Raw genomic sequence first — 23,595 nt, forward strand, 5'->3', positions numbered from 1 at the left:
AAAAAAAAAAAAAACAAACAAGAAAAAAAAAAAAAAAAAAAAAATCGTCTTATTAAAATAATTTTTCAATTGTAAATATAAACCATAAAAAATGTCATCAAACCATGATTTTGATATTGAAGAAAAGATAGCTTCATTGATTTTAGCATTTAGTCATAAAAGAGAAGTGATTTTAGAAGTTTTAAAAAGAAATAACTATGGAATTGATGCATCGGCTTTGGAATTATCTGAAATGCCAGTAGTAGAACAACCACCATCACACCAACCACCACAATTTAGACAATCAAATAATAATAATAATAATAATTATCCATCAAATAGACAAATTCCACAACAACCACCACCACAATATCAACAATATCATCAACAACAAAAACCACCACAACAACAACAACAACAACAACAACAACAACAACAACAACAACAACCACAACAACAACAACCACAACAACAACAACAACAACAACAACAACAAGATAAAGAAAGAAGTGAATTAATAAAAGATATTGAAAATTTAATTGGAAATAATAGTTTAGATCAATCTACAATTTATGCAGTTTATCAACAATCTAATAAATCAATTGATCAAACCATTAAAACTATTAAAGAATTAACATTTGATCCAAATGAAGAACTTAAAAAGATTGAAGCTGAAATTGAAATGAGAAAGAAAGAAGAGGAAGCAATGCTTGAAGCAAAGAAACAAAAAGAAAAACAAGAACAATTGAAGCTTACTGAACAACAACGTATTGAACGTGAACAAAAACAACGTATGGAACGTGCTGAACGTGAACAACAACAACGTCTTCGTGAAGAATATGAAAGAAGATTAAATATGGAACTTCAAAAGAAATTGGAAATCGAGAGACAAGAACAAGAATTGACCAGAAGAAAACAATTGGAACTTGAACAAATTATGATCCTCAAGAAACAAGAAGAGGCAGGACTCCGTATTCTTCAAGAACAAAGAGAACATCAAGAAAAAGTTCGTCTTGCTAAAGAGAAAGAGGAGGAATTAAAAAAAAGAACTATGGAAGAAGAAGCAAGGAGATCGGCAATTCGTGCACAAGAAATTGCAAGAATGTCTAAACAACAACAACTCGAAGAGGAAGCCAAACGTTTGGAACAACAAAAGAGACAAGAAGCAGAGTTTATACTTGCATTGGAAACCAAATCCAAAGAGGCCAACCTTATGCAACAACAAGCCTTTTTCTTAAAACAAAAAGAACAAGAGAATCTCCAATTGATTGAAAAACAAAAGAAAGAGATCTATGAAAATCAAATTCAAATTGATATTTTGAAACTAAAAGAAATGGAATCTCAAAATCAAAGCAAATCAATGTTGGAGAAAGCTCAACAAGAAATTCAAGACCTCAAGAAGAGATTGGCTGATGGTGAAACCAAATTCAATCAAGAAACCGTAAAGAAAACCTCTGATGAAGAAGAGCTCAAAAAACAAATTCAAGAACTTGAGCAACAAAAAGATGTACTTCGCAAACAAATTCAAGAACTTGAGGTTGTTCAAAAACCAAGATTGGAGCAATTGGAACAAGAATTGAAAAATAAAGAATTGGAACTTCATAACACCATCATCTCTAATCAAGTCTCTTTGGCTTCAAGTCTCGAAGAAAACTCCACCGATACCATTGTTGTTCATTGGAATTTGGAAAATAAATTTGAAGATGGTACTCCATATTGGATTGGTGTTTTCCCAACTCACCAACCAAAGAATGATCGTTATCTCTCCTTCAAACACATAGAAGGTAAAGAGGGTTTGGTTAGTTTCCCATCCATTATTCCAGGTCATTATGAAGCTCGTCTCTTTAAGGATAAATATACTCTTATTCAAAAGTCTAGCTCCATTCAAGTTGGTCCATCCGTTACTTTATCAGCTCATGTAATTGGTGATGAAATCTCTGTCACCTATAAAGTAAACTCTGAAACTGGTGCCAACACTAAAGATTGGATCGGTATTTATCATCCAATTCAACGTAATAAACATTACATTGAGTCATTGTATGCTTCAACCTCTGGTACCATCACTTTCAAATCACCAAGAATACCAGGTCTCTATGAGATTCGTTACTTTTTACATCCAACCAAATATAATGAACAAGCAAAGATCTCATTTGAAATCATTGATAACGATAAGATTCAAGTCCTTAGTGAAAGTCAATCTTGTCTTACCCTCTCACCAGATCAAGAGTTTAGAGTTGAATATGTTGTAAACACAACCGCTCCTTCCTCTTCCGATTGGGTTGGTATTTTCCCTGTTGATGAAATTAATAACAAACATTACATTCATTCCAAATATACAACTTCCGCTGCATCTGGTGAATTAACCTTTAGAGCTCCACTTAAGACTGGTGATTATGAAGCAAGATTCTTTTCTTATGCAAAAGGAAAATATATTGCTCACAAGGTTTCAAATAAATTCTCTGTGTTTCCTCAATCAAATTAAATAAAATTTAATGTGTGTGTGTTTTAAATAAAATAAAAAAAAAAAATTAAAAAAATTAAAATTAAAATTTTAATATATTTATAAGTAAATTATTTTATTAACTATTTCTATTTATTATTTTTATTTTCATTTTTTTATTTTCATTTTCTATTTTTATTTTATTTTTATTTTTATTTTTTTATTTTTATTTTTTTTTATTTTTATCTTTTTTATTTTTATCTTTTTTTTTTTTTTTTGAGAGGAATAATAAACTTAGATATAGGAGTTTTCTCCTAATTTCTTTTTCATTATTTTATTTATTTATTTTATTTTATTTTATTTTATTTTTAATGTTAAAAAAAAAACATGATTCAATTTTCAATCGCATCATCCTTATTAGTATAAATTTTAAGATTTTAAGTTATTAAAAAAAAAAAAAATATCTTAAAAAAAAAAAAAAAAAAAAAAAATTTAAAAAAAAAAAAGGAAAAAAAAAAAAAAATGAAAAAATTAAAAAAAAAAATCAAAAATTAAAAAAAAAAAAAAAAACAAACCCCACACAAATTTTTTTTTAAAACACATCATTTAATAATAATAATATTAATAATAATAATAATAATAATAATAATAATAATAATAATAATAATAATAATAATAATAATAATAATATAATAAATAATAAAAATAATAATAATAAAAATAATAATAATAATAATAATAATAATAATAATAATAATAATAGCATAATTTAAAAAATAAAAATAAAATAATTAAAAAAAAAATTTCAAAGATCTTTAAATGTGTTTGAAAATTATATATTAATTAACTTTTTTTTTTTTTTTTTTTTTTCAAAATATTTACTTATAAATATATATATTAATATATTATTTAGATTAGTATTTAAAAATACTAGTATAAGGAAATAACATAAACAGGTTTTTTGTTATTATTTTTTTTTATTTTTTATTTTTGTAAATAGTGATAATAATAATAATTAGTAATAAAAAAAAAAAAAATAAAAAAATAAGGAGATAAAAAAAAAAAAAAAAAATAATAAGGAGATAAAAAAATAAAAAAATAAGGAGATAAAAAAAAAAAAAATAAAAAAAAAAAAAAAAGTTAAAGAAATAGGGAAACACTAATTAAAAAAGTAATAATAGTAATAATAATAATAATAATAATAATAATAATAATAATAATAATAATAATAATAATAATAATAATAATAATAATAATAATAATAATAATAATAATAATAATAATAATAATAATAATAATAATAATAATAATAATAATAATAATAATAATAATAATAATAATAATAGTTATTAAAAATGTATAATCCATGGGTTGATAATCCAAAAGATCGTGATCGTACTGAACGTGATCGTTCACATTCACATTCATCTTCACCAAATCAACAACATCAGTCACCAAATACAATTTCACATAGATTATCAACCGCCATACCACCTATTAATATGGCAGGTACTAATATAGGTGGTACACCATCAACATCCTTTGACCAAATATCTTATTTATCACCATCGACATCTAATATACCCTCAACTTCACCACCACTCACTCGGCAAATACCTTCTCAAACTACAACACCAACTGTACCACCATTATCAACTTCATCATTATCATCCTCAACACCTATATCATCAACAAATTCAACATCATCCTCAAAACTATTATCAAGTAATAATAATAATAATAATAATAATAATAATAATAATAATAATAATAATAATAATAATAATAATAATAATAATAATAATAATAATAATAATAATAATAATAATAGCAATAATAATAATAATAATAATAATAATAATAATAATAATAATAATAATAACAATAATAACAATAATAATAATATAACTGTAAATTCATCATCATTATCACCACACAGTAAATCAAATAATAGTAGTGGTAATTTAGCAAGTCTATTTGAATTAGCTAGCATTGAAGAATCAAAAAAGGATAAAAAGAATAAAAAGAATAAAAAGCATACAAATAAACAAAATAGTATTGGTGGTAGTGGTAATACTACACCAACTTCATCGAGTGGTAATAATACCACATCAAATAATATTACAATAACGCAGGTTATAACATCAAATAGTAATACTTTAAATAATAGTAATACTTTAAATAATAATAATAATAATAATAATAATAATAATAATAATAATAATAATAATAATAATAATAATAATAATTCAAATAATAATTTTAGTTCAATACAGGGTACAAATACAAATACAAATACAAATATAATTTCATCATCACCATCATCTCCATTAACTTCAATGGTATCAAATAGCAGCAACAATAACAATAACAATAATAACAATTCTACATCACAATCTAATAATGGTGGTGTAATTGGTAAAACTCATCAAAAATCAATTGTACCACTACTTGCATTACCTGGTCAACAACAACAAAATAATAATACATCACAATCAACATCTTCATCATCCTCAACATCAATATCATTACCAACCAATAATCAAATCTCATGTGAAAGAGGACCATCTTCATCACGTGTTCATCAATCACCCTCATCTTCTTCCTCTGCTTCCTCTTCATCATCAAATAGTTTAGTTCATTTAATGACATTATTAGAAAAGAATAAAGTTGGATTTGATGATTTATCAGAAATTAAAGATTTTGAAGAAGATACTTTAATTAATATAATTCAAGCAAGATATAAAAAAGAAATTATTTATGTATGTTCTTATTATTGTTGTGTGTGTGCGTGTTTGTTTTTTTACAACAAATTAATATTAATATTTTTATAAACTTTTTTTTTTTTTTAATAGACATATATTGGACCAATATTAGTATCAGTTAATCCATTAAGATATTTACCATTTTTACATTCACAAGAGTTGGTTAGAAATTATAATCAAAGAAGAGGGTTACCACCCCATTTATTTGCATTAGCAGCGAAAGCAATTAGTGATATGCAAGATTTTCGTAGAGATCAATTGATTTTCATTGGTGGTGAAAGTGGTAGTGGTAAATCTGAAAATACTAAAATCATCATTCAATACTTACTTACAACCGATCTATCACGTAGTAAATATTTACGTGATTACATTTTAGAGTCTGGTATCATCTTGGAATCATTTGGTCATGCTTCAACAGATTCAAATCATAACTCTTCAAGATGGGGTAAATATTTTGAAATGTTTTATAGTTTATATGGTGAAATTCAAGGTGCAAAATTATATAGTTGTATGTATATATATATATATATATATATATTTTTTTTTTCTTTAAAATAAATTTAATTTTCTAATACATTTTTTTTTTTTTTTTTTTTTTAAAAAAAAAAAATAATAATAATAGACTTTTTAGATGAAAATAGAGTTACATATCAAAATAAAGGTGAAAGAAATTTTCATATTTTTTATCAATTTTTAAAAGGTATAACAGATGAGGAGAAAGCAGCTTATCAATTGGGTGATATAAATTCATATCATTATTTAAATCAAGGTGGTTCAATTTCAGTTGAAAGTATTGATGATAATCGTGTTTTTGATCGTTTGAAAATGTCTTTTGTTTTCTTTGATTTTCCTTCTGAAAAGATTGATTTAATATTTAAAACTTTATCATTTATTATCATTTTAGGTAATGTTACATTTTTTCAAAAAAATGGTAAAACTGAAGTTAAAGATAGAACTTGTAAGTAAAAAAAAAAAAAAAAAAAAAAAAAAAAAAAAAAAAAAAAAAAAATATTAATTTCTATTATTATTTTAAAATATCTTTATATATTCTAACTTTTTATTTTTTTTTAATAAAGTAATTGAAAGTTTATCACATAATATTACATTTGATTCAACAAAATTAGAGAATATTTTAATATCAGATAGAAGTATGCCAGTTAATGAAGCAGTTGAGAATAGAGATTCATTAGCAAGATCATTATATTCAGCATTATTTCATTGGATTATAGATTTTTTAAACTCAAAATTAAAACCAACTCAATATTCTCACACATTGGGAATTTTAGATTTATTTGGACAAGAGAGTTCACAATTGAATGGTTATGAACAATTTTCAATCAATTTCTTGGAGGAAAGACTTCAACAAATTTATCTACAAACAGTATTAAAACAGGAGCAACGTGAATATCAAACTGAAAGAATACCTTGGATGACACCAATCTCATTCAAAGACAATGAAGAAAGTGTTGAAATGATGGAGAAAATCATTAATTTATTAGATCAAGAGAGTAAGAATATCAATTCATCCGATCAAATCTTTCTAGAGAAACTTCAAAACTTTTTATCTAGACATCATTTATTTGGTAAAAAACCAAATAAATTTGGTATAGAACATTATTTTGGTCAATTCTATTATGACGTACGTGGTTTCATCATTAAGAATCGTGATGAGATACTTCAACGTACAAATGTCCTTCATAAAAATTCAATCACAAAATATTTATTCTCTCGTGATGGTGTTTTCAATATAAATGCAACTGTCGCTGAATTAAATCAAATGTTTGATGCTAAAAACACAGCAAAGAAATCACCTTTATCAATTGTAAAAGTTTTACTTTCTTGTGGCTCAAATAATCCAAATAATGTAAATAATCCAAATAATAATAGTGGTGGTGGTGGTGGTGGAGGCAATAGTGGTGGTGGTAGTGGTAGTGGTGGTTCAACTTATACAACTTATTCATCAACAAATAAAGCAATTAATAATTCAAATTGTGATTTTCATTTCATTCGTTGTATAAAACCAAATTCAAAAAAAACTCATCTAACTTTTGATGTTAAATCTGTGAATGAACAAATCAAATCACTTTGTCTATTGGAAACCACTAGAATTCAAAGATTTGGTTATACAATTCATTATAATAATAAGATCTTTTTCGATAGATTCTCTTTCTTTTTCCAAAATCAAAGAAACTTTCAAAATCTATTTGAAAAGTTAAAAGAGAATGACATCAACATCGATTCAATCCTACCACCACCAATTCAAGTTGGTAATACCAAGATTTTCTTACGTTATGCTTTGGGTACTCTTTTAGAGAGTGAACTTCAAAAACGAAAGGTTAGATGTGCTTTCACAATTCAAAGTACTTGGAGAATGTATTTAACTCGTAAACGATTCATTAGAATGAAATCGGCAATCGTCATCATTCAAAAGAATACAAGACGTTGGCTAGTTCAAAAACGTTATCAATCAATTAAACAAGCCGCTTTGATTTTGGAATCATTTTCGCGTATGGTCATTTTTAGAGCACCTTATCTTAGAAAGAGGCAAGCTGCTATTGCAATTCAAACTCATCTCAGATCATTACTCTCTAAAGATTATTCATATCAATGTACTCTCTTTTTAAATACTTGTACTCAAGATAATGCTACCTCTTCTTTACCACCAATTCCACAATCTTTAATTATTCAAATTTCTCCACCTGCTACCCCTCCTGCTTCACCTTTATCTTTTTATTCATCACAACAATCTCAATTAAATAATAATAATAATTCTACACCTGTTAATAATAATAATAATAATAATAATAATAATAATAATAATAATAATAATAATAATAATAATAATAATAATAATAATAATAATAATATTAATAATACCACTTCTACTACTACATCAAATAATACTTCTCAACCACCATTATCAAAGAAAGATAGAGTTGTAAAATTCGCTCAAGATTATCTTAATTCATCTGGTGGTAGTGCTTCTTCACCAGCTTTATCACCTTCAGATCAATCATCTGAAAGTTCACCAATACTTTCACCTTCAGTTTCTCCAAGAAATAAGGAAGAAATTACACCAAGAAAATATTATTCAACTTTTTCAAGTAATAGTTTAAATTTCAATTATAATTCTTTGGTCAATCCTCGTAATGATACTACTACCACTACTCAAACCAATAATACAACTACAACCACACCTACTACACCTTCAACTACTACAACTACCACTACAGCAACAACAACAACATCATCATCATCGTCATCATCGTCATCATCATCATCAAATAATAATATTGTATCAACACCAACATCAATTACAAATACTCCACCAACAACTGGATCAAAACATGGTTTAAATTTACCATTCAATTTTATTACAGAAAGTGCTAAATCAATTAAATCAACAATTACTGGTGCACCAAAATCACCAAGAAATTCTTCTGAAAATTCGAAATCAAAAGTTGAGAATACTTCAACACCAGTTGGATTTAATTTATCATCAACACCAAATAGTGCTCCATCTTCAGCTTATTCTTCACCAACCATAAATTCAAATACTACTACTACTCAACAACCAAATAATAATAATAATAGTAATAATAGTGTTAGTAGTACTGCAATGGCTTTAACATCAATTTCATCATCTTCAACTCCAAATTATAATAATAGTGCAAATAATCATCAAAGATATTCATTAAATTTAAATAGAAGAAAGAGTTCTCATCAATTAATTAATAATAGTAATAATAATAATAATAATAATAATATTAATAGTACCAATAATGAACCATTAGTATCACCAGGGAAAAATAATCAAAATAATAATAATAATAATAATAATAGTAATAATAGTAATAATAATAATAATAATAATAATAATAATAATAATAATAATAATAATAATACATTAACTGTTCCACCTTCACCAAGATCACCAAGAGGAACTCAAACTAAAGCAAGTCCATCATTTATTTATTTTCCTTCAACATCACCAGGTGTCGTTAATAAAGTATTTTCATCATCATTAACCACACCAACTGGTATTTCAAGAGCAGGTACAACTACACCATCTGGATCATCGAAAGCTGGTTTATTAATTACAACACCAGGTTATACAACTTCAACTCAAGGTGGAATTCCTCAATTACCAATCTATCGTCCAAGTTATGTTAATTTCCTTAAAAAGGAATCATTATCATCACTTTCACCAAAGAAAAGAAGTAAATCAATTTTATTGAATCAACAAAATGATACAGAAGAATTATCAATGTTGGAATATGCAAAAGTTAATTTTGAATTAAAATCTAGAAAATCATTAATAAGAAAGAAACAAATTACTTTTGAATCTTTGGTAAATTATGGTAAAAAATTATATTATCCATTACATAAATTTGGTGGTGATTCAAATAATGATAGTAATAATAATAATAATATAAATAATAATAATAGTATCAATAATAATAATAATAATAATAATAATAATAATAATAATAATAATAATAATAATAATAATAATAATAATAATAATAATAATAATAATAATTTAGATGCATCAATTGTTGCAAATTTAGAAAAGATAGCATTAGATGTATTTTCACATATTTTACAATATATGGGAGATTTAGAAAGAAAGAAACCACATAATCAAATTTGTACATTTATTGTTCGTCAAGGTTTAAATCATCCAGAGTTACGTGATGAAATCTATTGTCAAATCATTAAACAATTGACAGGTCATCCAGGTAAAAGAGAGAATAAAGCCAGAGGTTGGGAATTGTTATCACTTTGTTGTGGTTCATTTGCACCCAATTCAAGACTTTCAAAGTATGTTTCAAACTATTTACACTCTTTTAAACAAAGTAGAGATGATGATGGTTTCGCTAGTATTTGCCTCTATAGATTGGATGCGATCACTCAATTGGGTCCACGTTCATTAACACCTGTCGATACAGAGATTGAAGCAGTTCGTAAAAAGGTACCATTAAAAGTTCAATTCCTTTTCCCTGACGATGTGGCAGAGGGTGTTGATATCGATAGTGCCACAACTAGTGGTGAAATTACCAATAGATTAACCAAATTGGCAGGTTTAAAATCGGATGCTTTTGTTTGGTCAGTTTTTGAAGTTTTAAAGAATAAAGAGAGATCAGTATCCAATAGTGAATTCATTTTGGATATCGTTAGTAAATGGGAGAATTATTACTTTAATTTGAATCATTATAATCTTCATGTACAACAACAATCGGAGCAAATCCCATTGGAACCTTTTCAATTCTATTTTAAGATTCAATTATTCTTAAAACCAGAGAAACCACCTGGTGAATTTGAAGTTGGTTTCTATTTCCATCAATTACTAAGATCCGTTTCAAAAGGTCATTTACCAATTACCGATAATGAGGTTGTAAAATTATCAGCCCTACGTCTTCAATTCGATATTCTTGATAATTGTACTCCAAAATCACCTCTAGAAATGTGGCAACGTTATATCCCTCAAAATTATATCACCACTTATTCTGCTAAGGAATGGTGTGATCGTGTTCAAACTAAATACTTTGAATTCTTACCTTACTTTAACACAATTCAAACAAAATGTAAAGATATCGATAGTTATAAATTTGAAATAAGAAATATTATCATTGCTTATCTTATGTCCTTACCATTCTATGGTTGTACAATCTTTTATAATTGTATTCAAGGTGTTTGGACTGAAATTGAAACTGGTGCAATGGATGGTTTCAATGTTATTGTTGATGTTAATGGTGTTCATATAGTTTTAAAAGAATCAATACCTGGTCAAAATATTATTCAACCACCACAACAACAATCACAACAACAATCACAACAACAACAATCACAACAACAACAATCACAACAACAACAATCACAACAACAACAATCACAACAACAACAATCACAACAACAATCACAACAACAACAACAACAATCCCAACAAAACTTGGTAAATGCAACCCCAACAAAAAATATTACACCAAGAAGCAATAGTTCTGATCAAGTTGTATCTCCATTAACAACTTCACTCGATAATAATAACAATAATAATATCAATGTACAAGATAATAATTTAACTTCAATTGAAGAAACATCAACTGTAAATAATAATAATAATAATAATAGTTCTTTAGGTAGCACTGGTAATGTAAATGAAACAACCAATATAGATAAAACTAACACTGTCTCATTTGATGGTGATAGTAGTAAAAACAACAACAACAACAACAACAACAACAACAACAACAACAACAACAACAACAACAACAACAACAACAACAACAACAACAACAACAACAACAACAACAACAACAACAACAACAACAACAACAACAACAATGGTGAAAATAAATCAAATGATACAAGTTCTAATAGTAATGGACTTAGTGATAGTGGCAAAACAAATAGATTAACAATTATTGTAAATGAAAATAGTCAAAAAGGTGACGATAATGTCGTAATGTTAGCCGAACCTACTCCTACTCCAACTTCGGCATTTTTTAATAATATAAATAATCAAAATAATCAAAATAATCAAAATAATAATAATCAAAATATTAATAATACACCAGTTAGTACACCAAAAGTATTTTCACCAGTTAAAAAACCAGTAAATACAACTAACCAAGTTCCAAGTTTGCCATCAATTAGTAGTAATAGTAATAATTCAAATTCACCATCAACCAACACAAGTGCAACAACAAATTCAACAACAAATTCAACAACAACAACAACAACAACGACAACAACAACACCACTAGTTGAAAGTGATATTGAACCACTATCAGAATTTATATTTATTGAATATTTAATGGATGAAAGTAATTTATTATTAAAGAGTATGGGTAAACCAAAGAAATCATTCAAGACATTGAAATCATTCCATTATGGTAAAATTTTAAATTGTGAAACTGATGCCGAACAAAATATTGTAACTTTATCAATTGATCATGAGGATTTATTAATTAACACTCAACAATCAACAGAGATGGTTTTATTGATCAATAGTTATATCTTTCATTTATCAGCTGAAGCAACCACTGGTATTGCAAATAAGGATTATTCAATTCCAAATAGTTCATTCTCTTTCAAAGTTGGTAATCTCATTACCAATATCGTCCGAGGTGAAGAGGATTGGTGCACTGGAACATGTAATAATCTCACTGGTAAATTCCCATTGGAATTGGTTAATTTAATCATTGAAAAACGTTCTCCAAACATTTTACCATCAATACCATTAAATAGCAAATTGTATAATAGACAACAAAACAATATTACCAATTTAATTTCAACCTATGATAATATTAATAATCAATTAATTATTAATAATAATAATATTCAACAATTATTACAACAACAACAATTACAATTACAACTTCAACAACAGCAACAACAACAACAACAACAACTATTACTACAACAACAACAACAACAACAAAGTGGTAATAATTCACCATCAAGAAAATCATCACAAGCTGTTCAACCATCTCATAGAAATTCAATTTCAAGATCAACATCATCTTCATCATCAGCTTCATCAAATTCTACAACTTCATCATCTTCATCTTCATCTTCTTCAAGTGGTGGAAAAGTTAAAGAAAGAAAACAAAATAATCATAATAGAGGTGAACCACAATTTTCTACTAAATTTGTTGAAAGTGGATCTAAACATCCATTGATGCCATATGCAGTCAATAGATTCCGTTCATTGACAGCCTTTAAATTGGGTGATGCATTAAAACATTCATCAAATCCACCCGATTCAAATAGTGCATTCATTAGTGATTTACATCCAGATGATCGTGATATCTTTTTGGATATTATGAAGTATATGGATGATTATCCAAAATTCCCACGAGATAGAAAGACCAGATTACTTCAAAATGTAATACAACGTGGTATCGATAAACCAAGTCTACGTGATGAAATTTATTTCTTCCTATGTCGTCAATTAACTTTTAATCTTCAAACACAACTTCCAACACTTGCATCAGCACGTAAAGGTATGGTTTTGTTTAGTTTATGTTCTGGTTGTTTCCCTTCGACCGCTGAACTTTTCCCTTATCTTCGTGAGTTCCTCTCGCAAACTGAGAATATTTACTCTCAATATTGTATAAAGAAATTAGAGACCACATCATTGAAAGGTCCTCGTCGTAATGCTCCATCAAAGAAAGAGATATTGGCCGTTAAAGAACTTCGTCATATTGTAGTTAGAATTCATCTTGCCAATGGTCCAATTAGAACTGTCGAAGTGAATCCATCAACAACTGCATTGGAAGCACTTCGTGTTTTGGTCGATATTCAAGATATCATCTTTTGGAAAGAATTTGCAATTTTCAAAGAATGGGATGGCGTTGAAAGAGCCCTCAAGGAACAAGATAAACTTTGTGATGTCCTTAAAGAGTTTGAAGATAAAGAGAGAAAACAAAGAAAGAAACTCTTACCCGATGAAGATCTAATCACTGGTAGATTCGTACTTCTTAGAAAGATTTGGATTCCTCATACTTCCTATAGTATGAGCAATGGTATGTTGGAGTTAATGTTTTATCAATATGTTCACGATGTTTTGGGTGGTCGTATCCCTGGTTTAACCATTGAAATCTCACTACAATTGGCTGCACTTCAATTACAAGCTCAAGAAGGTGATTACAATCCAGACACTCCAATCATCTCTGAGGATACCGTTTATCTTTGTATTCCAGCAACCTTGATTGGTCGTAAAGAATTGTCCGATTGGGTACAAGATATCAATGAGGCTCACTCTTTGTTGGCAAATCGTGATATCACTCCAGAGTTGGCGTTAACCTCTTATTTAGAGCAATCATCTGGTTTACCTTATGCTGGTTCAACTTGGTTCTGTATCAATACTAAACGTGTTGCCACAATGGCAACTCAAATTTGGATTGGTATCAACCAAGGTTTCATTGTTTTTTTCAATGCTCTTATGGAGAATGAATTGGAACGTTTCGATCTTGATGAAGTTTCTGGTTTCACCTATAGAGATGATTCTTTCTCTTTCCTAATTGGTGATCTCATTAATCCAACTAGAAAATTATTTTACACAAGTCAAGGTGAAGATATAAATGAAATCTTTGAAACATTTAAATCACTTCCAAAAGTTGATCTTTTAGAGTTAGAAAGAAGAAAAGAAAGAAAAAGAGAAAGAAAAGAAAAAGAAAAGAGAAAAGCTTTAAAACAACAATTAAGAGATGAACAACAACAACAATTGCAACAACAACAACAAGATTAAATGAAATAAAATTAAAATTAAATAAATTTTCTATTATAAAAAAAAAATATATTTTTAATGTTTTAACAAATTTTTTCAATTTTATAAAATCACAATCTTTAAATGGACTAAAACCTTTTCAATTATGTTGTTGGGAGCTCATATCACTATTATTTTTTATTTGATTATTTTTTCAAAAGAATTTTATAATTGTTATAAATAATTTATATTTATAAAAGTCTCTTTATTAAAAATTATTTTTATTATTTTAAATATATTAATATATTACTATTATTTAAAATAGGTTAATATTTTACCTAAATAATTATTATTTTTATTATTTTAATCCAGATTTATTTTAAGTTTTTCTGAATGTTATGAGAAGTGGTAAAAAGAAAAAAAAATTAAATTTTGTTATTTTAATCATAAGAGATTTTTGGAAAAAAAAAAAAAAACAATGTCCTATTTTTAGTTTCTAAACACCCCTTTTTTTTTTCAACTTCACACACAATCAGTTAATTATTTTTTTTTTTTTTTTTTTTTTTTTTTTTTTACAATAATAAAAAAAAAAATTAATTAAAAATTTTAATTATTAATTAATAATAAAAAAATAAATATATATTAATAAACAGTTTTAAAATTGTGTTTATAAATAAAATTTAAATTTTAAAAAAATGAAAGTAATATTTTTATTAATATTATTAATTTTATTAAAAATTGTTAAAAGTTATGAATGTAATTGTATATTAAAAGAATATTGTAAACCATTAGAAGTTGGTGAGAGAATAGAATTTATTGGATTTTCATTTAATTCAACAGGAAATTATTTGAATTATGATTATTATTCAGTTACAACTATTGCAATTTCATATCAATCTAATTACGATATACCAGAAGAATTAGTTTGTAAATCACATGAAAATAGAGTAAGATTAGTTTGGTCTGCAATTATTTCAAATAATCAAATATCAAATGAAACCTATAGAAATCAATTTATTGATTCCATTGTTGAGACAATTCAAAAGGAAAATATGGATGGAGTAATATATGAATTAGATAATCCAAATGATTTAACCATTGAAAATAGTGATTACTTTACAGAAATAATTAAAAAAACATATCAAAAATTGAAATTGATCAATTGGAATTATCAAATTTCTGCAAAATTTCCATTTTCACCAAATATTGATTTTTCGTATAATTACCCTGAAATTTCATATTACAGTGATTATTTAGTTATAATGGATTATAATATTGGTAGTAGAGTTTCAAATGATGGTAACTATTGTTTAGCAGGCTCAAATTCACCAAATCCTTTGATTGAGCAAGGTGTTCACAATTTCACATCAATGGGTATTCCTGGTGAAAGATTGGTTTTAACATATCCATGGTTTGGTTTAGATTTTATTTGTTTCAATGGTAATTTATCAAGTGTAGATTGTTTAGTTACTAAAAGTGAAAATGTTAGTTGTAATGATATCAATTCAATTTCAAATCAAATAAGTTATGGTGAAATATTAAAGATTCTAAATGATGATAACATTATAAATGGTGGAATAAATTGGAATTCTCAAAGTAAATCAGTATTTTTCAATTATTATGATAAACAAGGTATCCTTCACCAAATTCATTTTGATAATCCAAAATCACTCTTTATAAAAGTATTTTTAACAAAAAGATTAAAAGCAAAAGGTATTGCTGCTCAAAGCATGGATAATTTGGATTTTAATGATTTAGTAAATTCATATAATATGTTTGATACAATGGCTTATTTTTTCATGTAAAATTTAATAAAATAAAATTAAAATTTTTTTTTTTTTTTTTTCCACATAATATATCGTTGAATAATACATTTAATTGATTATCAATTAAATTTACAATTTAATTTATAATGGAATAAAATTTTAATTTTAATTTAATTTTTCCTGATAATTTCTATTTTTTTTTTTTTTTTTTTTTTTCAGACCCACTCTTTTTCTGAATCATTTTTTTTTTTTTTTCCATCTATACTATTTTTCAAATCAAAAATGGAATTAAAATCATTTACATTTAAAGTTTCAAATGTTAAAAAATCAAATATTGAAATAAAAGATTTAGATATATTTGATATAGTTAATCCAAAAGAAAATGAATTTATTCCACTTGCAGAAAGAAAACAAACACTTAGCTTTAATGATAAACCTCAAGAAAAAAGGATTGTAAAATCATCATTTACAAAACAATCTAAATATATTGGAATTAATTCATTTATAGTATCTGCAATAAAAGCATATTCACATCATCATCACTTAGTGATAAGAGTTGATGATATATGGATGGCAATATTAAATCAATTTTCAATTTATGTTAATTCAAATGCAGAGATATTAAGAGAAAAGTTTGTTGATTTCAATGGAAAGAAAACATTGACAGTGACTAGTAATGTTCCAATTTTAAGTGCACCCCTTGATCAATTAACAATTCAAATGGCTGAAAATATAAAATCAAATATTATTGATCCATCCATTAGAGATTTGATTATTGGTGATTTTAGTACAACTACAGAAAATGATCGAGTTGTATATTCTGCATCATTAATGTCAACTTTTAAAAGTTATTTTGATTATAGGTATATGACATTTTGTGGTTTACCAAGTGTTACATTGCAAGGATCAACTGAAGATTGGTTAAATTTAAAACAAAGAATTGAAAGATTAATTGATTTTGAAATTGATAGTAGTAGTAAGACAGGTGAAATGAAAGAATGGGTTAGTATGTTACATCCAATAATAGATCAATTCATTTCCACTTCAATGGGTAAACCAAATATTGAATGGTGGAATCAGATCGCTGATAAAAAACAATCATCTGGTAGTGTAAATTTAACTGGTTGGATCACTGTATTTTGTGTATATGATAAAAATGGTAAATGGATTGGTAAAAAAGACACAACAAATTCACAATGGTTAAGAATAAACTTTGATTCCATCCCATTAGGTTATCTATCAACTCCAATAACTTTAATAGATTTTGATAGACAAGAATATAAATGTGATCTATTATCTGGTCATATGGCAATTAATATTGATTTAAATGATCAAACAATTTTAAAACCATCATTAGATTGGGTAATTATTAATTAAAAAAAATAAAATAAAATAAAATAAAAATTAAAATAAGTGTTCTTCCACACATTTCTGCATATTTTTCCATTTAAAAGTTTTTTTTTTTTTTTTTGATACCACAAAAATTGCAAATAAAAAAAAATATTTGGATTTAATCAGCAGTGCACTAAAAATAAAACAAATCAAGCAGTTGGGATCCAAAAAAAAAAAAAAAAAAAAAAAAAATTTTTATTTTATTTTTTTTGATTTTTTTTTTTTTTTTCAATTTATTTTTAAATTTAATATCCTGGCCATATAAAGTTTTTTTTTTTTTTTTTTTCATTCACACACAAACCTTTTTTTTTTTTTTTTTTTTGTTTTTTCAATTATTAAATTTATTTATTATAATAATAAAAATAAAATAAATAAAATAAAAAAAGATATATTAAAATTTCATATTTTTTTTTTTATTTTAATTTTTTAAAAAAAAAAAAATTTATTCGGTACCACAAACAAAAAAAAAATAAAAATAAAAATAAAAATAACAAAGATAAACACCCACACACACACACAACACACTTTTATAAACATATAGATAATTATTGAATTCAATAGTATAAATAAAAAATGTCTAATCAACAACAACATCATAATCAACAACAACAACAACAACAACATGTTGTTAAACCATTTTTAAATAGTTTTGATGGTAGTATTAAATTAGAAGAATCAATTGAAGATTCACCACAGTTCAGAAAACACTTAAAAGATACTGAACAAAGTATCGATGAATTAACACAAAATATAAAGAAAATGTTAAAGAGTTCAAAACAAAGTTGTGAATTGGGCGAGGATTATAATATAACATTTAAAAACTTTGTAGATGATTTATTAACATATAAAGGTGAAGCAGGTTCAGGTTTTGTAAGAGATGAACTTTTAGAAAAGAGTATGATTAAATTCTCTACTGCTTTAAAAGAAATTTGTAATTTTAGAGAATTATTAGTAAGTATTAAAATAAATATAATATATATATTTTTAAAATTTATTATAAAATAAAGTATTTATTATTAATTCACTTAATTTTTTTTTGTTTTATTTATAAAGCATATAGAAATGGATGCATTAATTACAGGACCATTACAATCATTTGCAGAGAATGATTTAAGACAAGTTAAAGAACAATGTAAAAAATATGATAAATATAGTCAACAATATGATGCATCAGCAAGTAAATTGGGACAAATTAAAAAGAAAAACTCTGTTAGAATTGAAGAAGTATCACAAGAAGCAAATGAAACCTTAAAGTTGAGAGTTCAATTTGGTTTGGATTTAGTGGAATCAATGAATCAAGTTCAAGCAAGAAGAAGATTTGAATTTTTAGAGTATTTCTCTGTATATTTACATGCTCAATCAACATTTTTTCATCAAGGTTATGAATTATTTCGTGATCTTGAACCACATATGAGAGTTTTCTCTGATTATCTTCAAGCAACTAGAAAACATTTTGAAGATGAAAAAAGAAAACAAACAATGCTTAAAGCTGAATTAATTGAGGTATGTTTTTTTTTTTTTATATTTTTATCTATTAATTTTAAATATATAAAATTATTATTAACTTTTTTTTTTATTTTTTTATTTTTTTTATTTTTTTTTATTTATTTAGAAAACATTTTTAAATTCACCATCATCAAATACAAGTATGAGTGGTAGTCCAGTAAATGGTGGAATAATTTTTACAACAAATAGAACATCACAAGATACATTATTTAAAAAAGGATATTTATTTAAAAGATCAGAATATAATTCATACACTAGAAAGTTTTTTGAATTAAGTAATGGAAAATTATCATATTATAAAACTGGTAATGATACATCACCATCACATACACATGATTTATTTTTGACAACTGTTAGAATTCGTGAGGATTTAGATAGAAGATATTGTTTCGAATTATTATCACCTGATAGATCAATTATTTTAGCTGCTGAAACTTTTGAAAGTATGCAAGAATGGGTTCAAGTTTTACAAAATACAATTGCAAATTTATTAAATAACTGTTCACCTCAAGGTAATCTAATAGTAAATAATTTATCATCACCAAATTCAAATTGTAATAATAATAATAATAATAATAATAATAATAGTAATAATTTAATCATAACTAATAATAATAATAATAATTTTAATAATAATAATATAAGTTTAAGTAATAGTCCATCAGGAAATAATATAATTGTAAATAGTTTTAATAATAATAATAATAATAATAATAATAATAATAATAATAATAATAATAATAATAATAATAATAATAATAATAATAATAATAATAATAATAATAATAATAATAATGGTAAAAATATACCATTTTCAGATAATCATAATGGACTAAATAGTTCATGTGGATCAACAACAAGTTCAAGTAGTATAGCGTCAATTTCAGTTAATAATAGTGGTAATAATATAAATATACAGCAACAGCAATCACAACAACAACAACAACAACAACAACAACAACAACAACAACAAAATGAAACACCAATTTCAATATTAAGAAGAATTGACTCATCAAATTTATATTGTGCAGATTGTAACACGCGTGATCCAGATTGGGCATCAATTAATTTTGGTTGTTTACTTTGTATAGATTGTTCAGGTATTCATAGAGGTATGGGAGTTCATATTTCAAAGGTACGTTCAGTTATATTGGATAAATGGGAACCAGAATTATTGAATATGATGAAATGTATAGGTAATGAAAAGGTTAATAAAATTTATGAAAATAAAATACCGCCAGGAAGAAAGAAACCAACACCAAATGATGAATTTGAAATTCGTGCTAAATGGATTAGAGATAAATATGACAAGAGATTATTTGTAAACTTTTTAGATAAATCATTGGATGATATAAACTCTTTGTTTTATCATATAGCCAGTGAACCAAATGCAAGTTACATATTGGAATTAATTGCTCAAGGTGCCGATCCAAACTATAAAGAACCTCATCATGATTATAAATCGCCACTACATAATGCTGCTCAACATAATTTACCCCAGAATATTTGTCTTTTACTTCAAAATGGCGCTATGGTCGATCAATTGGATAGCAATGGTAATACACCTTTACATACTTCCGCAGATTGTGGAAGTCCAGACTCTTGTATCCTCCTCTTAATGAAATCTGTTAAATTGTTATCTATCACCAATAAAGACAATCATACTCCATTGGATTTGGCTGTTGAAAAAGGTCATGTTGGTTGTGTTACCATCCTTCGTTTAGCTCAATTACAAAAAGATGAAGGTAAACATAGTTTTGATGATGCTTTCGCTGAATTGTTAAGAGGTTTCGTTATTAATTGCAAATAAATTTTAAATAACAATAACCAATAAATAAAATAAAAAAAATAAAATAAAATAAAATAAAATAAAATAAAATAAAAATAAATCATATCAAATAAAATAAACATTAAATCATATAAAAAAAAAATAAAAAATATATAAATAAAAAAATAAAATTAAAACTTTTAAACAAAAAAAAAAAAAAAATATTTGTAAAAATTTTTTGGATGGGAAAAAAAAAATATATAAATAATAAAAAATGTTTATATATTTTTTTTTTCCCATCCAAAAAATATTGAAATTTTTTTTTAATTTTTTTTGTAACTCATTTTATTTTGTTTATTTTTTATTTGATGTGATTTATTTTGTTTTATTTTAATCCAAAACCTATATTAAATTATAAAAAAAAAAAATTTCCAACTTTTTTGTTCATTCACAAAAACATTCTTGATTAAAAAATATTTTATTCTTTTTTTTTGTAAGTCTCTTAGAAAACTCCAATCGAATTTTGCTATTTTAGGGAAAGCTGAGACCATTATCAATAATCTTTTATTGATACTTTTCAAATATTTTAAATATTGGATAGGTAATTAGTTTTCTAATATGGTTACTGCTATTCATTTTTAAAATATAACAGAAGTGGTATGCCCTAGAATGACTTGAAGAATTTATATTTTATTTATAATTTGATTTATATATTTATTTTATTTAACTTTATTAATTTAATTAATTTAATATTAATTTATTTTTTTAATTTTAATTATATATTTATAATAAAACTAACCAAAGTATCTTCTAATGAAACTAACATTTATTCTATATAAAATGAGTTGACATAATTTTCCAAAAGAGATTAATTAAAATAATATACTAATTTGGAAAATATTTTAATTTTATATTAATTAATGAATATCTAATTTAATAATATAAATTTTCTAATAAACTATTAAAATAGTTTAGAAATAATTATAAAAAATTATTGTAACGAACGACTACTGCTTTCGTAACAAAAATTTCCATCAAGCCTTAGTAGCTCAGTTGGTACGAGCGTGAGACTGAAGATCTTAAGGTCGCTGGTTCGATCCCGGCCTGAGGCAATTTTTATGATTTTCTATTAAATTTGTTGAATTGGATAGCGCCTTCCAATAAACCCTTACATCCCATCCACCCCTAAGACACCTGTCAATAAAGAAAAAAAAACCGCACCGCGATCAAGAGGATACAAGATACACGTGAAAAGTAATTCATCCTTTTCTATCCTTAATCTCGGTCAATTTTAACCAATCTTTCAAAAAAAATCACCAATCCACCACGATCTACAGATCTAACTTACCAAATCGCCGATTCAAAGGAATCCCATCGAGATGAATTCCTACGCAGACGCGGCTAAAATGGCCAACCCCTCCACCCATATGGACGAGGCATCAGAGAACTTCATTAAGGAATTCTCCACAAAAACAGCAGAGATAAAGGAGACCTACCCCAAATTATCAATAGGCCTCAAAGACATCTCCAAATACTGCGAGACCATATTGAACATGACTGCTCTCTCAACCTACGAGAAAAACAACGGATTCTACCCAATTACACTCGAATTCCCCAAAATGGATCTCATGGGGTTAGAAGAAATGAGAAAAACACTCTCAAACTACGATATCCCAATCGACAAGATATACATAGGCAAAGGAACTAGAAAAACGATCCACCTGATGATTAAAAACGAACAATCTCTCCTAAATATCATTAGAGATAGAAGCAAATTGGGAACCTTCATCACCTCCAGTAGAGACTACCACGTCCTCACAGGAAGAGTAAGAATTCCAAGAGAAAAGGCAGGAATAGTGGACGCCCTCATCAAAACTGCCTTTGCAGAAGAAATACCCTATGCAATATACCATACTATATACTCCACCGACCACCTCCTAGTATTCGGTCTAATAGAATGCAAAATAGGCGATCAAATGAAATCTGGCCAACACAATACAGAAATCGCCAACTTTACCATCAGAACGGCCACCAAAACCTACTCCTCACAAAAGAAAAATAAGAAAGTAGAGTCAAACAACACGGAAGAACCATTAGAAGATGAGATGACAGATGATCCTCCCAACATCCAAAACAGGATAGCAATCAAATCCTCTCAACCAAAACCACAACAACAAACATACAACCCAGCAAACAATAAGTCTGATAAACAATCAACCCAAGAGAAAAAAGCCCAATCAAAAAAGTCCTCTCAACCTCTTCCCCCCAAAAACCAAGCAGAATCTCAATCTGTCAAACCCACCACAACCACTACCACAACATCCAACGCCATCCAAAAAGACAATGCCAACAAAACGAGCACTAACATCCATTCATCCTCGGAAAACAGAGAGAAGACACCAAACATCCCTCCATCACATAAACGCAAGAACGAGGAAATCCACTCAAACAACGAGGTCACCCAACTCTCACCAACAATAAACAGAAGCAACCCTTACATCCCATCCACCCCTAAGACACCTGTCAATAAAGAAAGGAAAGGAATCATTGAGAGCTTCATAGAGAGTATCTACCCTTCACCATCCAAACCGCAGCTATACGACTCCCAAGAGGAGATCGATATCATCTCATAATGGTAGTAATCAAAATCAACCAATGGAATGTCAGAGGTTGGGGCACTGACACCTCCTTCAAAAACAAAACAGACTTTATCAAATCCCAATCCCCCCCAAACTCATTGGCAATAACCATAGTCAATGAACTCA

The 23,595-nt window shown here is 26.3% G+C and overlaps 7 protein-coding genes and 1 non-coding gene across 8 annotated transcripts; 7 read left to right on the forward strand and 1 right to left on the reverse strand.

The window, feature by feature from the left end:
* Positions 1-91: 91 nt before the first annotated feature.
* On the forward strand, positions 92-2,461 carry DDB_G0276361 (hypothetical protein; the record flags this gene model as incomplete). Its single annotated transcript, XM_638107.1, has 1 exon — positions 92-2,461. The coding sequence occupies one exon, from the start codon at positions 92-94 to the stop codon at positions 2,459-2,461; it is 2,370 nt and encodes a 789-aa protein (XP_643199.1).
* Positions 2,462-3,774: 1,313 nt separating this feature from the next.
* myoG (unconventional myosin heavy chain) lies at positions 3,775-14,440 on the forward strand (the record flags this gene model as incomplete). The annotated part of the gene is made up of 4 exons (XM_638108.1): positions 3,775-5,181; positions 5,275-5,692; positions 5,807-6,142; positions 6,261-14,440. The coding sequence occupies 4 exons, from the start codon at positions 3,775-3,777 to the stop codon at positions 14,438-14,440; spliced, it is 10,341 nt and encodes a 3,446-aa protein (XP_643200.1).
* A 653-nt stretch (positions 14,441-15,093) lies between these two features.
* DDB_G0276365 (glycoside hydrolase family 18 protein) lies at positions 15,094-16,203 on the forward strand (the record flags this gene model as incomplete). The annotated part of the gene is made up of 1 exon (XM_638109.1): positions 15,094-16,203. One exon carries the CDS (start codon positions 15,094-15,096, stop codon positions 16,201-16,203), a length of 1,110 nt encoding a protein of 369 aa, XP_643201.1.
* A 243-nt stretch (positions 16,204-16,446) lies between these two features.
* Positions 16,447-17,541, forward strand: DDB_G0276367 (hypothetical protein; the record flags this gene model as incomplete). Its single annotated transcript, XM_638110.1, has 1 exon — positions 16,447-17,541. One exon carries the CDS (start codon positions 16,447-16,449, stop codon positions 17,539-17,541), a length of 1,095 nt encoding a protein of 364 aa, XP_643202.1.
* A 588-nt stretch (positions 17,542-18,129) lies between these two features.
* DDB_G0276395 (ankyrin repeat-containing protein) lies at positions 18,130-20,872 on the forward strand (the record flags this gene model as incomplete). Its single annotated transcript, XM_638111.1, has 3 exons — positions 18,130-18,507; positions 18,610-19,059; positions 19,169-20,872. The coding sequence occupies 3 exons, from the start codon at positions 18,130-18,132 to the stop codon at positions 20,870-20,872; spliced, it is 2,532 nt and encodes an 843-aa protein (XP_643203.1).
* Positions 20,873-21,215: 343 nt separating this feature from the next.
* On the reverse strand, positions 21,216-21,381 carry DDB_G0276385 (hypothetical protein; the record flags this gene model as incomplete). The annotated part of the gene is made up of 2 exons (XM_638112.1): positions 21,216-21,232; positions 21,267-21,381. 2 exons carry the CDS (start codon positions 21,379-21,381, stop codon positions 21,216-21,218), a joined length of 132 nt encoding a protein of 43 aa, XP_643204.1.
* Positions 21,382-21,868: 487 nt separating this feature from the next.
* Positions 21,869-21,942, forward strand: tRNA-Phe-GAA-5. The gene has a single exon. It is a non-coding gene; the product is annotated as a tRNA-Phe (tRNA).
* A 441-nt stretch (positions 21,943-22,383) lies between these two features.
* DDB_G0276397 (hypothetical protein) lies at positions 22,384-23,395 on the forward strand (the record flags this gene model as incomplete). Its single annotated transcript, XM_638113.2, has 1 exon — positions 22,384-23,395. A coding segment is annotated over one exon (1,012 nt), but the record flags the coding sequence as incomplete, so codon positions are not given.
* Between the last annotated feature and the right edge of the window lie 200 nt (positions 23,396-23,595).

Source organism: Dictyostelium discoideum (assembly GCF_000004695.1).
Source record: "Dictyostelium discoideum AX4 chromosome 2 chromosome, whole genome shotgun sequence".
In the NCBI taxonomy this organism is placed as follows: domain Eukaryota; phylum Evosea; class Eumycetozoa; order Dictyosteliales; family Dictyosteliaceae; genus Dictyostelium; species Dictyostelium discoideum.